At 40.2% G+C, this 16,491-nt stretch overlaps 1 protein-coding gene across 3 annotated transcripts in view; it reads left to right on the top strand.

Moving 5' to 3' along the window:
• Positions 1–16,491, top strand: part of CRIM1 (cysteine rich transmembrane BMP regulator 1) — a 196,640-nt gene that overhangs the window by 109,879 nt on the left and 70,270 nt on the right. For all 3 annotated transcript variants that reach the window (XM_044455985.1, XM_044455904.1, XM_044456066.1), the window contains 2 exons: positions 11,137–11,379; positions 13,387–13,507. In XM_044455985.1, coding sequence (XP_044311920.1) covers positions 11,137–11,379; positions 13,387–13,507 — 364 coding nt within the window. The remainder of the gene's footprint in view (positions 1–11,136; positions 11,380–13,386; positions 13,508–16,491) is intronic.

Below are 16,491 nucleotides of genomic sequence, written 5' to 3'. Positions count from 1 at the left end.
ATGAAACAAACCCTGGTAAATGGTTAGTTAGTATTTAAACAAGTTGTAATTTGCCTTTTCAGCCCAGTGTAGTAAGAACGCCTTGTTTATTGTCTGTTAAGATTGGTGTTTGGAGGAAGACGGGGGAAATCAAACTAAAGTCTTGAGGTAAGCTACATGGGGAAGTAGATCTTACGCCTCTGGTATTAGGGATGGGAGACTGGAATAAAACTATTATAAAGCAGGTTACTCAGAAGGAAACCTAGTTTTCAGAAAATAGTTCCAATTCCTATTATGCACATTTAAGTAGTAGTTGTTGTTTTTAAATAGAATTACTGTCTCCATGCATTTTATTAGAGTGCAGGAGGGAGTTCTAACTGTGGAGCCTTTCTTGCTATTGCAATTAAAATTATAATTAATCATAAAGAAGCCTTTTGGATAGGCATAAACTGGCTCCCAGGATAGTGACTTTTTGATATTCCTAATCAAAGTATTGGTGCACTATTATGTTTTTGTTTCAGTTAGAAAACATGGTAACTTTATTGCTTTTCTCAGATGTACACCTTAAAAAGTATATCTTGAAATGAAATCCTGATTACCATTAGTTATAGTTATGATTTTATGTGTCCTATAGGCAGACCTGTAAAAAAAAGAGGTGCAAGTACCCTAAATAGAATTTCCTTTTCAAAACCAGGGTGATTCAATTATTATAAAAAATCTGCTTGCTTAAGATTAGAGATCAGACCTGGTTTTCTAGTGCCTGAGCCAACATGAGATAGCCTTAACTGGTAGATACTTTTATCTTTGAACAAATGGTCTGTGTATGAAGAATTACTTTTTCTTAGTTGTCCTCTCAATTTTCTTGGAAGATCATGGTTTCTGTTTTTATTTTTATCCCTATTTTATTAACATTGCATTTTTAAATGTTGTAATTAGTTTTTTATTGTGTTTTATCTTATAACTGTGAGCCACTTAGAGGTGTTGTGGCACAATTGGGGAGCATACAAATGTAAGACAGACAGACAGAGACAGAAGATAGTATTAAGTGGGAAGAAATACATGTTCTTTCACTGCCTTCTACATTATTCATAACTGATATTCCTATTTTGCCTTATGTGCACATATCAACATGAGTCTTTTTCTCTAAACTAAAAAGTCAAAAATGCTTTAGTCAATTCTTATAGGGGAAGTATTCCAATCTGCAATTTGGTTTTCCCTTTCTGCATCTTTTCTGGTTTTGGAAATCCAATTTGAGCACGTAGTATTGATTAAAAAAAACTCTATGGACTATTTTTGCAGCTCTTTCTCCCCACAGGTTCATAATGCTGTTACTGGTTTTACCTATCACTCTTGAAGTGTGTGTCTTAAATGTATTCCTCAGCCATAACATGCAGCACTACATTGTTCAAGAAAGCCTGGAACTACCAGATTGAAGTCTTCAGAGGAAAATGAGGAAGTTGGTGGCAACACTTTCCAAATACCAGCTTCATGTTGCCTAATTTCTTCATATGTTGAACTGTAGGAAGTAAAGGAAGGAGACCTCTAGCAATAATCCTGTGGAAATGATACCTTGGTGTTGTAGTAATAAATAATTATTTCAGAACTGTTTTAGTTACTTTTAAAGCACTCATGCATCCAAAACTGCAAAGAATGTATATATGTGATGTGACAACCAGAATCCTGAACATTTGAAGATTGAGGTGAGCCAAATTATTATGAGCTGATTAGAATGTTCAATCTGGTTTTACATCTCCATTGCCCTGCCATTCCACCATCCAAATACTTTCCCAACACTCCTACCTCCAATAAAACAAATAGACAAAGCTTTCAACTTTGCTTAAAATGTTTATTATATATAACTAATAAGGAGGGAAGACCCTTGATTTCATCCAAGGTGGTAGTTACCTTGTATAAGAAACAAGCCATGTCAGCCAGCTTTGAAATAATGATGCAGCACAACTGACCTTGGTATATATGGCACTGAAAAGTCATATTTAATTTTAAAAGGTAGGATTTATGGCAATTGAAAGGATTGGTCGGTTACCTTGCTAATTTCTGAGAGATTGGAACTATTATAATCACAAGTACTAGAGAAGAAAGTGGATATAGATAAGTCAAAAACCATTTCAACTTTATTAAATAAATTTAGACTCCAACACATGGGAAACTTCTTTTGAAAACAGAAGTCTTACCCAAATAAAGACAACTTTAGACAGATTCTAACTTGCTAAGGACATTAACAACATGGTTAATTAAGAACTTTGCAATATTTTAAGTAGGATTAAAAGTGGATAACTAGTTATATGCATTTATGTATTGTAGTGTACATTCTACCTTTTCTGCATTAGAACTTAGCAACTTAAAGCACTATACAAATATACACTAAAAATAAGTAGCTAACAAAAGTGTAAAAGGATTACCAAAGATGAACCCTAGCCTGCCTAAATGCTTGGAAGTCTCCTTTGCTAAGGGCCCCTTCCATCAGGCCCTGGGGAAAAATAAGAGAAGTGCTTTGGATTTCCTTGCCCAAAGACCAGAAGCACATGATTCCATTAAACCTTTGTGAAATCCTAAAAAGCAGTTAAACATGAGAACTTTCTCTTAAAGCAACACAAGCAAATGACCAAAAATAAAAAGTTTTTAGGGATACATATAGCATAAGGCAACAATCACATATACACAATTCCATATAAAATCAATACAGACCAATTTAACATAGGAAGCTACATGTTATTTTCTCAGGTAGTGTTGGGTTGATTCATTGCAGAGAAGATAGACGGAGGAAGAGCTTTTTTGTCTCCAGATAGATCAGGTGTGAGCAACTTGTGACTCTCTAGATGTTCTGACCTACAGCTCTCAACATAGTCAGCATGCTGAAGGATCACCAGAGCTGTAGGCCAAAACACCTGGAAGGTCAGCTGTTGCCCGCCCCTGAATCAGATGATACATGGATGTCTCCAAAGGGTGTGTGTGAGCTCTCTTAAGGGAATCTGAGCGCAATAAAATACTGAAAGAGAAAAATACTGATTTCTGTCTAGCAATATATACTCTCTGTTTCTCATGTCAGTGGTCTACCTAACAAATCAGAATTTTACATATTGATGGTGCTTACCTAACATTTCTAGCATCTCTAACATCTCTAAAATGTGTCAGCCAGTTACGAAAAAGAAGTTATTTTTTATTTGTACTGGGAATGAAAGAAATGCGTTAAGCCTATTCAGGCATGGTACCATCATGGTATAGGAGTTTTTCACACCCTGTGACCATATTTTGACTCTGCTAACGATTATACTGGCCCTGACTTAGTGAATCATCTGTGCTGACATTCTCGGTCCTAGCTCTGAATCTTGGTGCTGGGGTGGAGTTGGGGGATATCATCTTTGTTATTATACTAGATTACAGCCAGAAAGAGGGTTTCAGAGTCCAACCCAAGCTTTTCCATCCAGCAGCCAAAGTCAATCTCAGAGCTTGTTCCATCTATCACTCTCTCTTTCCGCAGGAACTTTTCCTATCACCCGTCCTGTGAAAATGATCCTTATGAATTATTATATTTTAATACTACTTATTATGATCTTATCACTGGACCTTTGTTGCTTGCATGCCACTTGAGAGGATTTGAATCCAGAAAAGCAGAGTATAAATAATTATAAATAATGTGCCTCAAGAAGATTGGTATTACCTGTGGCTGAGCCTGGCCACTTCCCCTGTCCAAACTGGAGAGGAAGACTTGGACTCCTGTTGTAACTCTTATTAGGCAGTGGAGCCATCACAGTGGTAAAGATGTGGGTGTGCAGAATTATGGGCCCCTGACAAGTGAGGAAAGGATTCAGGTGAGGAGACAAAAGGATATCATAAAGAAAGGGTAGAAGAATATCTGGGATGGAACAAGGCAAAAATAAAAATATATACTGGAATGTCCTAGGAGTATAGCTATCAGCTATACTGATACCAGTCGACAAATATGTAATGTGCTTACCTTTCTATAAATCCAGCCATATGTTTACAAATAGAATTGTGTAACTCCTTTTATATTCTATAATGTGGTAATTTTTCATGCATATGTTCATTATGTCCCATTTCTACTTCAATTTGCACATGACTGCATCCACATGAAAATTTGTATGTATTTTACTGTATATTTTTATCTGTGTTTATATTCATACCCATTTCTGTATGCAGTTTTCCTATGTGGACCTTTTCTGCCAAGCAATTTCTTTCAGTATATGCCTTTCTGTATTCAGTTTTTCATAAGGTAAACAGTTTTGTACATATTTTGAGCAGAATCCTGCATTGCAAAATGGATGGAAGTACAAAAAAGAAAGGAGAATTGCATTTCAGGTTGCATAGTAATAGAATGCAAATTAGCTCAGCTGAATTTATATACAAACCAATTGAATCTCTCCCAATTCTTGTTTACAAAGCACACCTGTTGGCAACAGAACACCCATATGCAAAAGAATTGTTTTGAAAACCTTATTGAAAAAACATTGCATTCTTTGTATGGGGAGAAAAGAGCCTTATTTATTTATAAAAGGGGTGTGTGTATCTTGAAATCTTTGACTGAAAAATAAGTTGTGATACCAAATTAATAGACTATTTTTCTAAATGAAAAAGACTGATTGATGTGCACTGTTTTGAGCAAAATACATAACTAAGGTGATTAGTGTGTTTTCCAAAGATTCTGCAGAGCATGGATCCTCAAACTATGGCCGGGGGCTGGATCCAGCCCGCCATGCCCATTTGGACCCGCCACACGTGCACACCCACTGCTGCCCACCTTGCCCTGCGCTTGGGGAGGCGGTGGTTTGCTCACTCGGAAAAACTGATTTCCAAGTGCGCAAGCTGCTGCCTCGTGCGCCCGCCTCACAGCGTGTGCCCGCCCCGTCTCGCTTCGCCTCCCCTTGCTGCGCACCCCGCACCTGCCGCCCCACCACCGGCACCACCTTTCCGGCCCTCACCCAGCACTGGCACCTTTCGACTGGCCCTTTGGTTAAAAAGTTTGAGGATTCCTGCTGTAGAGGATAGTATGGCGTTAAAACAGTTGCTTAATTCTTAGCTTGTTTGGTCTATATTTTATAGTATGTTATATACTGAGGTTGGTTGTCAGTGTAGGCCTGCAATGGCATATATGAGCATCCATTACTACTTGATTCTGTAGTAATATATGAAGTCTGCAGTGGTATATTCCTTGGGTTGTGGTACAAAGAGATGCACTTATATATCATTTACAGTATGAAAAAAAATTGCAAGAGGCTGTTTACAGTAAGTGAAATTACAAGTGTGGCATCAAATAACTGAATATTTAACACTGTTCCAGAGTTGCTCTGACCTGGAGTGGAGGAAGGTGAAGTGTGGTGTTTGTTGTTTGTGTTATCATGGGCTCTATTCAGGAATAATACAACAGTAGAAATACAGATACAGATAGAAGGTGGGAAATAATTCATCTAGATAGGTGTTCCTCATTGCAATTGCACAATTCATGACTGGGAACCTCTAGGAAACATGACTATGATCATTTAGCAAAATTTGCCATACATTTTTCTGTGCCAGTAGGATAGAACTAGCTAAAAGTAACTATAGAGATACTACCCTAATTATCTTAACAATTATATTATTATGTGGTCCTGATGTGGAGGGGATAACATTAACCCTGTTGTCATGGTTGGATCACTTCATGGTGAGATTTAGACTGTTGTCCCCTTGCCTGTGCAAAGGTGGAGGACCTCAGAGACTGATGGATCCAAACTGATTCCAGAGAGCTCTGGCGGGATATCCAGCTGATATGGTGGCAATCCTGCTGAAGCCCAGGTAACTCTGTGGAACAGGGAGAGTAGTCAGGTGGCTGACATGATCACATATAAGCAGCCTTTCTATTTCAGCTTGAGCACAAGTGGAGGAAATCATGGAATGAGTTTGACTAATCACAGCTTAGAGCTCAATATTGATAGGGCTCGGAAAACCAATGACAGGAATGAACACTCGGGCCCATAGGGAAGATTGAATCCCCTTGATCCCCAGCAGTTTATTGGTGAGATCAACCAGGCCCCTGGTTGTGCAGTTACAACAGGTTGCAGCCTCTACAAGTTTTCAGAACATGTGCAGAGATTTTAATAAGCTCCCAATCACTTACACTGGTACAGAGTATTTGGTTTCAGGGTGATGACATTACAATAACACCTTGATTTCCCCATACATCAGTAGATCAGCCAGTGATGCTTAACACAATGACACAAGAAATATCACTGATAGGTGCTTTATTGATATGTCAGTTTACTTAACTCATGGACCTTGAACCAGCCCATCTCTGTTTTATCACGTAAATGCATTTGCCTGAAAAATCATTGAAAAACCTGTCAGACTACTATGTGGTGTAGAGCAGGGAGGAACTTGTTACATTGTAACCAGTTTCTGTGCTTCTGATTGGCTGCACCCTGTGCTTCTGATTGGCTGTGTCACTCCTTAACTAGATACTTTTTACTGAGGCTGCAAATTCCGCAGATTAAGGAGGTACTTTCTGTAACAAGTGAATACTTTTCTATCAGATGTTTGCAACTGAACAGAACTTTGGCATTTTCCCACTGATAGCCTTAGCCAGAGACACAGTTCTTTTTTCCAAATATGAGAGGTAGCTGCCTCTGGCAGATTCTGTGACTTTCCCCCAAAATGGAAGCCAAACATGTCTTCAGACCCCACACAGAACACACAGGACACCATTTCATTTGCATCAATAAGCTTTACAAGGACTTCTTTTCCAACAGTATCAAGTCTATTCTGTGGTAATAAAGCTGGTAAAAGGACAGTATTTTGCAACCTGCATTGCTTCCTCACAATACCTTCCAGCTGAACTGTTTCAAGTGGATCAGGGTCTCTTGCAATCTTATTCAACAAATGAGACTCCTGAACCCTTGGCAACGCACTGTGATGAATTTGCTGCACACTTTAAGGAAAAAGTCACTCAGATCCACCTCCACAATTGTTTCAGTTCCATTTAAGGATGTGCCCAGAGCACCATCTGCTATCCTTATTTTACTGGATGTGTTTCAGTTACTGAGATCCAGTGATGTGGACAAGGTGCTTGACTCTGTTCATCCTACCACCTGCCCACTTGACCCTTGCCCATCATTGATCATTGGAAAATCTAAGATGAAATTTCACCCCTTGGTCCTGGAGACTTTTAACACCTCCTTGAGAGAAGGAGGCTATGATAAGACCTCTCTTTAAAAAGCATAATTTGGATCCAGGGATAGTCACCAACTACCTACTAGTAGCGAACCTTCCCTTTTTGAGCAAGATATTGGAGTGGGTGGTGGCGCGGCAGCTCTAGGCATTCTTGGAGGAAGTGGATTATCGGGACCCATTTAAATGTTACCAGCCAGGGTATGGGACAGGACCTGCCTTGGTTGCCTTGTTCAATGATTTCTACCAGGAGAAGGGTGGAGGAATGTGACCCTGTTGATTCTTCTGTACTTCTCAGCAGCTTTTGAGACCCGTGAGCATGGCATCCTTCTAGACAGGTTGGCTGGATTAGGAGTTGGAGGCACTGCCTTGCATTGGGTCTGATCCTGACTGACCATGGCCAGAAGATGGTGCTGGGAGACAGTTGCACCACAAGGCTCTATACTGTCTCTCATGCCTTTCAACTTATACATGAAACTGCTGGGAGAGGTCATCATGAGCCAGTCTCCATGTTGAACTGGTGTCTGAGTTGAATAATGGACTGGATGAGGGCCAATAAACTGAAACTCAATCCAGACAAGATGGAAGTGCTATTGGTTGATGATCTGTCTGACATGTTAGGCGACCATTGCCCTGTCTTGGATGGCATTGCACTTCCCTTAAAGGACAGGCTCTGCAGCTTGGGAATATTCCTGGACCCAAATTATCATTAGAGTGGACTCACTGGCAAGGAGTGCCTTCTTTCAGCTGCAGTGAATATGACAACAATGGCCCTAACTGGATAGACAGAGCCTGGCCATGGTTACTCATGCACTGGTAACATCCTGGCTGGATTACTATAATGCGTTCTACTTAGGGCTGCCTTTAAAGCTGGTCTGGAGACTTCAACTGATCCTAAATAGGGCTGTGCATCTGATGTCGAGTATCAGTTCGTGAGACCATATAACACCCATTCTGTATAAATTGCACTGGCTGCCAGTTCAAGTCCAGGCCGAATGTAAAGAGCTTGTTTTAACATACAGAGCCCTAAAATGTCATGGATCCTGGTCTGCCTTTTCCCATACCTGCCTGTTGAGATCCGGGTATGAGATCCTTCTGAAAGAGCCTTCCCTAAAGAAAGTGAAAGTGATCATTAGAAGAAGAGTCTTCTCAGTGGTTTCCCCCCCGCCTTTGGAATGGGCTTCCGGCAGAGAAGCACCAGGTGCATCACTACTTTCATTTTGATGCCTGGCAAAAACTGTCCTTTTTCATAGATATTTTGAGACTTGACTTTTAACAACTGGTTGTCCATAAGACCTCATTCTACCACCAGCAGTTTTTTTCCTTCCTGTAACTAGGAATTGTAATATTGATCTTGTATTTTATTGTTGTTTGCTGCTTAGAGAACCCTATTCAGTGACCTATGAGAGAGAGAAGAGACAGAGAGACAGAGGCATTTGGCCTTGTTCTGAACTCTTTACCTTCTCTTTCTCAAGACTTATAACTTACACAGATGGTTTGGTGGAAAGAGTAGCCGGTAAGTGGATTTGTGGTTGCCTGTTCATGCAACCACAAATCTATTAACTTAGAAGTAGTAAGTAAACTTATATTACTAACCCATGCTCTGGCTTATTTACTATTAATGTACTTTTACTACTCTGTTGTAACATGAAGGTTGGCTAAGATAGAATAAAGGAAAATTCATGAACATACTGAAATATGGAAGTAGGGAATTGGTTTTCCTAGATTTCATAATGTGTAAATTTAACAAAGTAGACTATATTTGAACTACACTTTCTGTTATATATGCAAGACCATACCAAGTCTATAAAGTAGTCTTGAAGAGTCTGGTACCTTCCAGATATGTCAGGCTACAATTAGCCCATGACAAGCTGCCTGAGGAGATGGAAGTTAAAATCCAACTAGAGGATACCAAATTGAGAAAGTCTGCTGTAAAGATAACATGATGCATTATGTATGGACTATGGCAAGTGGTTTTATATCAGTTTGCATATTAACACCCTGTTTTCAGATTGAATTATCTGATTTATTATATCATTGCAAAGCTGCACATTAGTAAATATTGTAGGTCACAGCAGGCATTGGTATCCACCTGAAGAAATGAAAAAAAGTTAGGCACAGTCAGACTAGTATTTGGAAGCGGAAAAGTGGCAGAACACATGTTGTGGTTATACTTTTTTTTCTAACTAAAACATTTCCAGTTCATCATTATCAGGAGCACTGTCTATTCTTTAAGATCTTTTTCAGGCCCTGATCCAAGTCAGGGCCTGAACTGCTACCTTCAGAAGTAAGAGTAGTGACCAACAGAGATATATATCCTTTTTAATGGAGGAATGCTCTTCTCACTATTTGACTGCAGCCTCTTTTCTAGTGTTTCAGGACTAAGTGAAAGCAGCTATTTTTTCTGCTGCTTTTAATGGATGATTTATGTTATTTTATGTTACCTTATTTTTGTTTTGGTGCACCTTCTGCTCTTTTTATTTAGAGTGTGTTGATTTTAATGTTAAATATTGAATTTTAAATATCTGCTAAATTAGAAGCTTCTACAGAAAGGAAAATTAGTGAGAAGGTTTTAAATATCCATCCCACAAAATGCTTTTGAAAGTCTTCCATATAGTAGTGCTCTACATCTGGGCATGAGCAGTTAGCCCAGCATGAATATTATGCCTTGCCACATGCAACAGCACCACTTAAACTGTTTTAGACAGTCCCACAGATAGTAATAAAGTGTCTCTTAGATCCAGCCCACCCTGAAGGGCAATAATTTCCTCAGATAGTTCTTTGAGAAGATTTAAGTCCCAATGTATAAATTCCCAATTTGAATATTTTTGGCCAATAAAAATAGGCTTCCCTGTCTTGATACCTAACCAGCTCTGACTCAAGGAATACTTTTTCATGTACTGTAGCAATGCTATTACTTGTCCTGATAGCATTAGCCATATTACCAAGATTTCATTCACCCACTTATCCTCAATCATATATGCTATCATACATAATTGTTGACACTGCCCTTCTACTGATTACACAGGATAAATGAATTGTTCCTATCTAAGGGGATGATGGGACACAGAAAAAGTGGGGTAACATTTCAGTTTAATAGGAAATACTGACCATAAGGTAGGCATAAAACCCTAAAAACCCTATTTTGCTTATGCTCCTTTAAAACTTGAGGCTTCTGAGAGTTCATTAACATGTTTGGGCTATTCTTTGGCCAATATAATTTGCTCCCCAGAAAGGTTTGTCTGGCACCATCACTTTATTCTTTTCAGCACCAGGCTAAACCCTTTTTATTTTCCCAATGTCTTAAGATTTGATTGTTTTAATAGGAAGTTTATTGCTGTTTGGAAATTTTATTAGGATGTTGTGTTTTATTTTATATTGTCTTATTGTTAATCTGCCCCAATACTATGGTAAGGTAGAAAGCTAAGGAAGGGAGGGGGGAGGGAGGGAAGAATAAGGGTTGTAATTGGTTTGCTCATTAAATAAAGAAATGGCTCTTGTTATGAGTAGTATCAGTATTTCAGTATACCTGTTGCTCACTATTTATGCTGATATATCCAGGAATTTGATGCATGCTTTTTGAGCACCTTTCAGAAAGGGTGAGCACTCATAGATTTCCTTTTCACAAAACTGTCCAACCCACCCCCATTGTACATTCATGTATACGTGCATTAAGGTTTTTTTTAAGACATAATAACTTGCATGCTGTACACTTCATGATTTTGAAGCAAGCATTCGGCAATGAAAACTTTGCTATGATAAATGAATCCCTTGTCCATATATCTCTTGCCTGTTTTTCTATTACTACTACCAAAGCTGACATTAGTCAACACAGTTAATATCCCCTCTGGGGAAAAGAGCCACGGCTCAACATGATTTTTAGTGGTACCTATTCTGCATGACAAGTATGTCCAAACTACTGTGAAACTTTAAATATCAGAACAGTATATCACTGATATCTGCACACTGTCTTGTTTTCAGAAGAAAAGCCTGACTGCTCCAAGGCCCGTTGTGAGGTACAGTTTTCTCCTCGCTGTCCAGAAGATTCTGTTTTGATTGAAGGATACGCTCCACCTGGTGAATGCTGTCCTCTGCCTAGCCGCTGTGTGTGCAACCCCGCGGGGTGTTTGAGGAAAGTTTGCCAACCAGGCTATTTGAATATACTGGTTTCTAAAGCATCAGGCAAGCCAGGGGAATGCTGTGACTTCTATGAATGCAAACCAGGTAATTTTAATTCCTCCCCTACCTTAAGCACTCTCTATGTTTATACCAATAAGTCTAGGGTAAGATCCAGAGTAGACTACTCTGTGTGCTTGTTTGCCTCCCCAGCTTCAACATTACCACACAAACAAGTCGTCCCAACCAAGCCCTTAGCTACAATATGAATTATTCAAGGCATTCAATTTAGGACAATGCATGTACAAAGAATAGTGAGGCAGATGGTCTAAATATCTGACTCTGGTCTAAATGTCTGACTCTGCAAGAGTTTCTCAGACTTCAGGTGGGTCCTTGAAAGGTCAATAACAAAGGCAAAGTTCAGGTGAGAAAAGAGGAAATTAGGCTGTGAGGGTGTTTACAATTTCAAGAAGTGACCAAATAGAGTTTCATTTTCTTAGCGATATTCCCGGAATCATTCTGAGGTTACTTTTAAAGCAAAGGGCACTAGCAAAATGCAATTCCCTTTTTAAGTTAGAATAAGATAGAAGGACCATTAATCTACCTTCTTGCCAACCCCAAGGTGTTGCAACTTTCATAGCAGTCTCTGAAAGGTCATGGGAATCCTCCCTGCACATTCATTGGAAAATGAAGTTTTAGTACACACATGAAAACCTCTTGCTGAGTGGCTGTATTCAGCCCTCCTGGAGCCTGGCCCTCCAGCCATTTCCAGATGGTCACACCCTGATTCCTGACCCTAACCCACCCTTCCCCCATCCCTATAAAATCATTTGGTTGTTTGCCAGATTTTATGTAGATTTTCCACCACCCTAAAGAGTTGAAATGCCTCTCTAAATCTTAGTTACTGGCAGTAAAGTTTCTAAACTACCGTATATTTTGGGTGGGTTGTTCTTACCTCTTTTGTATTTGGCCCTCCCTCCTTTGCTACTGACCCCACTCACTACTGGAATACAGCCCACAAGAGCTTCTCTGAAATTGAATTTCTTAAGCTGAAAACGGTTCCCCCCCTTTGATCTAGCAAAAAGGGGACAGGAACTATATCCAACTCCTGCTGTTAATTTTTAATTTGATATGGACAGTGGGTTTACACCTAAATACACCTACTTTCATTCGAGCGGAGAGTATTCTTTCTTTTATGAATAGTCAGCTAAGACCAGTGTAATGATATTGAAAGGGAAATTGCTGGATGGTCTTTTTGCTGAATTCTTGTCTGTCTTTAATTCCAGTCATTCATTACTATATCATGTAATCTAAATAGCTAGGGTGTAAGTAATGGTTGCTTTCGCTGTCAGATCAGATAGTTTTCTTTCAGATAGCTGAATCAAGCAAACAGTCAAGTTCATAGGTTATGATACTTTTATAGTCTAAACGTTTTAAATTTTCATCACAGAAGAGTTTTCACTTCTAATCTCCAATTATTTCCCTGGCTTGCAAGTCACTGAAATTATTGACAGAATTATAAAAATCTTACTGCTTTGACCATGCTTATCACTAGAATTGAATTTATGGTCACTACTTTTGGACTGACTTCTTATTGTAGAACCCTAGCTAGAATATTTGGGACTCATTGCTATGGGTATGTCTTGACCCCATGTTTTGCTGTACAGTAGAAGAGTGGCATAACACTTTAAATGCTTTAATGCTATAAATGTTTGGTCCTTACTCCTCAAATAAGGTATTGTATATAGTCTTTATATTTGCAATAGAAATAATATTCATATATCTATTTCCATGTTATTTTACCATAAGAAAGCCAAGTGTCCTGTATAATCATGTATAATCAAGTTCTAGTGCATGTTTGATATATTTGTGAAAGTGTGTGAATAGGCTCCCTAGCTCAGTTATTCTGAGAATTCAGATTTAGAAATGAATAGTTGGTATTTATGCTTGTCTACTCAAAGACTGTGCGTTCCAAATATTATGGTTATTACTTGATAACCTTTGTACCATGATTTAGCTTCTCCTATTTTTTCAGTAGGTAAAGTAATGTGTCTTTTCTGTCATACTTTCTAAAGCAAGTTAAGCCTTATTTTTTCTAATTTATTTTTTCAACAGTGTTCAGTGTAGATTGTAGCACAGTGGAATGCCCTCCTGTCCAGCAAATTGTTTGTCCCTTGGATAGCTATGAAACTCAAGTCAGGCTAACAGCTGATGGATGTTGCACTCTTCCTACAAGGTTTGTCATATATTTGATTTAAAAGTTTCACAGTAATTGCATGCGGGGTATCTGCTTAACAACTCAAAGCTGTTAGCAATAGATTCAAAGATACTTAGCATATCATCGTTAAGCATAGCTATCTCCCTTCCTGATTTTAAGGCTCTGTTTCCTCACTTGAGCTGGTAATGATGAAGGATTGCTAGATGTATTTTGAGTAACTGCTATGCAAAAGTGTTAATTACAGAAATGGGAAAAGAAACGTTTACTTCCAGTTCTGTAATATGCTTTATGAGAGTAATTAAATCTTTTCTTTAACTAAAATCTTCATGGGCAAATTAAGATCTTTCTCATTTGTATAATACAAAAATAGGAGAAATTTAGCTGACAACTCTCATGCTTTTATTAACCTAAACATAGGAACTTATTTAGAGAAGATGTGTCATTCCTATCTAGAATATGCTTTTTTGTACAAGGAAAGAACTGGAACTACAATTTTATATCATATATATATATATAGAGAGAGAGAGAGAGTTTGCTTTTAAAATAGGCTTTATGTAAGTGTAGTTTTAAAGTTTTTCCCAAGGAGATGCCCCTATACCTTGGGTTATATTGATAATTTCAGTGCACCACAACTAAGAAGAAGCTTATCCAGATTCAGATGAGAAACTAACTTCTGACATAGACTCAAGTCTTGACCTATAATAATGTGCTATATAGCAGCCATAGGACATTCTTTTTTGTGGCCTCTGTGCATCATACGTATGGGACCTGTGTGTAGGTGTGGAACTGATTCAGGATTTTTCCAAAGCTGATTGAGCAGGAGCCTGGCTCCCAGGCACACCCAGCATGGAGGGGTGGCCTTCCACCAAAACCCCAGTTCTTCTTTGACCACCATCGTGAGTGCATTGGGAAGTTCTTCCTCTGCTTCTCTTACCTTTGTCCAGGGTTACTTTTCTTTCTGTCCTCTCTCCAACCACTCCTTGAATATTCTCTTCACTTTCTTCTACCAACTCCCCCCACATTATTTTCCACTTTTTTCTCTCTTTCCCAATTCTCCCCCACCCTTTGCCTTCCCACTTTCCATTCATCATGATAGCGCTTAAGGCTCTGTTTTGCAGCCATGTGCAATGCAAAAATAGACAGCTGCCCCATCTGCCTTTTTTGCACTGGGGAGACTCATCTTGTTGACTCCTGCTTCCACTGCCAGACCTTCACCAAACAGGCCAGAAAACATTGAGCCAACCACCTTAAGGCTGCTCTCTGGAGCAGAGCCTTTCACGCAAGTACCATATTTTTCGCTCTATAAGACGCACCTGACCATAAGACGCACCTAGTTTTTAGAGGAGGAAAACAAGAAAAAATATTCTGAATCAAATGGTTTACTAAACTATTTAATAAACTGTAACAGAATGCAGTAATACCGTATTTCAACCTTGTAAAGTGAACAGCAGTCAACAGTGGCATTAAGAACCATCATCACTGTCATTAACAAAAGAGAGACTTTAAAGTTCGAGTAGTCTTCTAGTTTTCGTTGAACTCATAGAACTCATCATCACTGGAGTCAGAATTTATGAAGCTCTGTTGCTCACAATCACTGACATCACTTTCTTAGTCAGTAGTGGAATTATTGAAGGAATCCACAATCTACACCAGTTATACAAGAGCTGCTGCAGACAATTCAATAACAAATCTAAAAAAGCCAGTAATGTCCATACTGCCCTACTAGTAAATAATACAAAAAAACTTCTGACAAAAAATGAGATATTGTACGGTAAATCAAACACACAGTGGACTAAGTAGCCTTTGAAGAATAAACTTCATACATGAAGGTAATGCTGTTCAAATATCCACTGATCCTAAAAAAAATATGTCTGATCAACTAACTGATAACTGATCCATGGAAAGCTTCCTGATAATCACAGGCACATTCCCCATCACTTCCCCATGGGCTTCATTAAAAGACAGGTTGTTTTTGAAAACGCACACGGACCTGTGATTAACAGCTCTCACCTGCGCCGGAGGAGCAGGGCGCACCGAGCGCGTACCGGCCAGGTGGTGCCATGTGGGGCTGGCAGCGTGCCGGCAGTGGTCTTCCGGGCGGCGCGTCAGGTCTCCCCAGGTGGTGGGGGTGAGCAGTCCGTCTCTCCGTGCGGCCGGTGGGTTAAAGCCCGCGGCTCCTCATCCTCTGCACCTCTCCCCCTGAGTGGCACAGTTCTCACCTGCACCGGAGGGGGGGGCGGAGCAGGGCACGCCGAGCACGTGCCGGCCAGGTGGTGCCACGTGGTGCAGGCGGCCGGCAGCGTGCCGGCGATGGTCTTCTGGGTGGCACGGCGGCAGCGGCAGGTCTTCCCAGGCGGTGGGGGTGAGCAGTCCGTCTCTCCTTGCAGCTGGCGGGTTAAAGCCCGCGGCTCCTCCTCCTGTGCACGCCTTCCCCTGAGCGGCACAGCTCTCTCCTGTGCCAGAGGAGGGGGGCGGAGCAGGGCGCGCCGAGCGCGTGCCAGCCAGGTGGTGCCACGTGGTGCAGGCGGCCGGCAGCATCCCGGGCGTCGGGCACACACACATTTGCTCTGTAAGACACACAGACATTTCCCCTTAGTTTTGAGGGAGAAAAAAGTACGTCTTATAGAGCAAAAAATACGGTAACTCCCCTCAACCATCTACTTTGGAGCTAGCTTCTACTGCTTCCCAAGCAGAACAAAACCCTGCAAAAACGCTGAAGCTTGACAAACTGAAAAAAGCCAAACCTCCAAAAGCTCCCAGCCCTGCAAAGTAACAGAATGGCGGCAAACACTCTAAGAAATGCTGTGCTATGCCGCCCCCTACTGGCCACCCATATAATAGAGATACTGTGCCAGGTACTGAACTGTTGTTTCACTCCTCTCTGGTCCTGAAGCCGGTTAAGAAGCCCTCAATTCATCCCCTCAAACCAGCATCAAGCATGCCTTTCTCAGGGGGTGAAATCCAAGAGCAATCTCCCCCAATATTCCAGCCTCAGAGCCCTC

The sequence above is a fragment of the Varanus komodoensis genome, unplaced genomic scaffold (assembly GCF_004798865.1).
Source record: "Varanus komodoensis strain SLA01 unplaced genomic scaffold, ASM479886v1 scaffold1, whole genome shotgun sequence".
In the NCBI taxonomy this organism is placed as follows: domain Eukaryota; kingdom Metazoa; phylum Chordata; class Lepidosauria; order Squamata; family Varanidae; genus Varanus; species Varanus komodoensis.
This window is presented reverse-complemented; position numbering and strand designations above follow the sequence as displayed.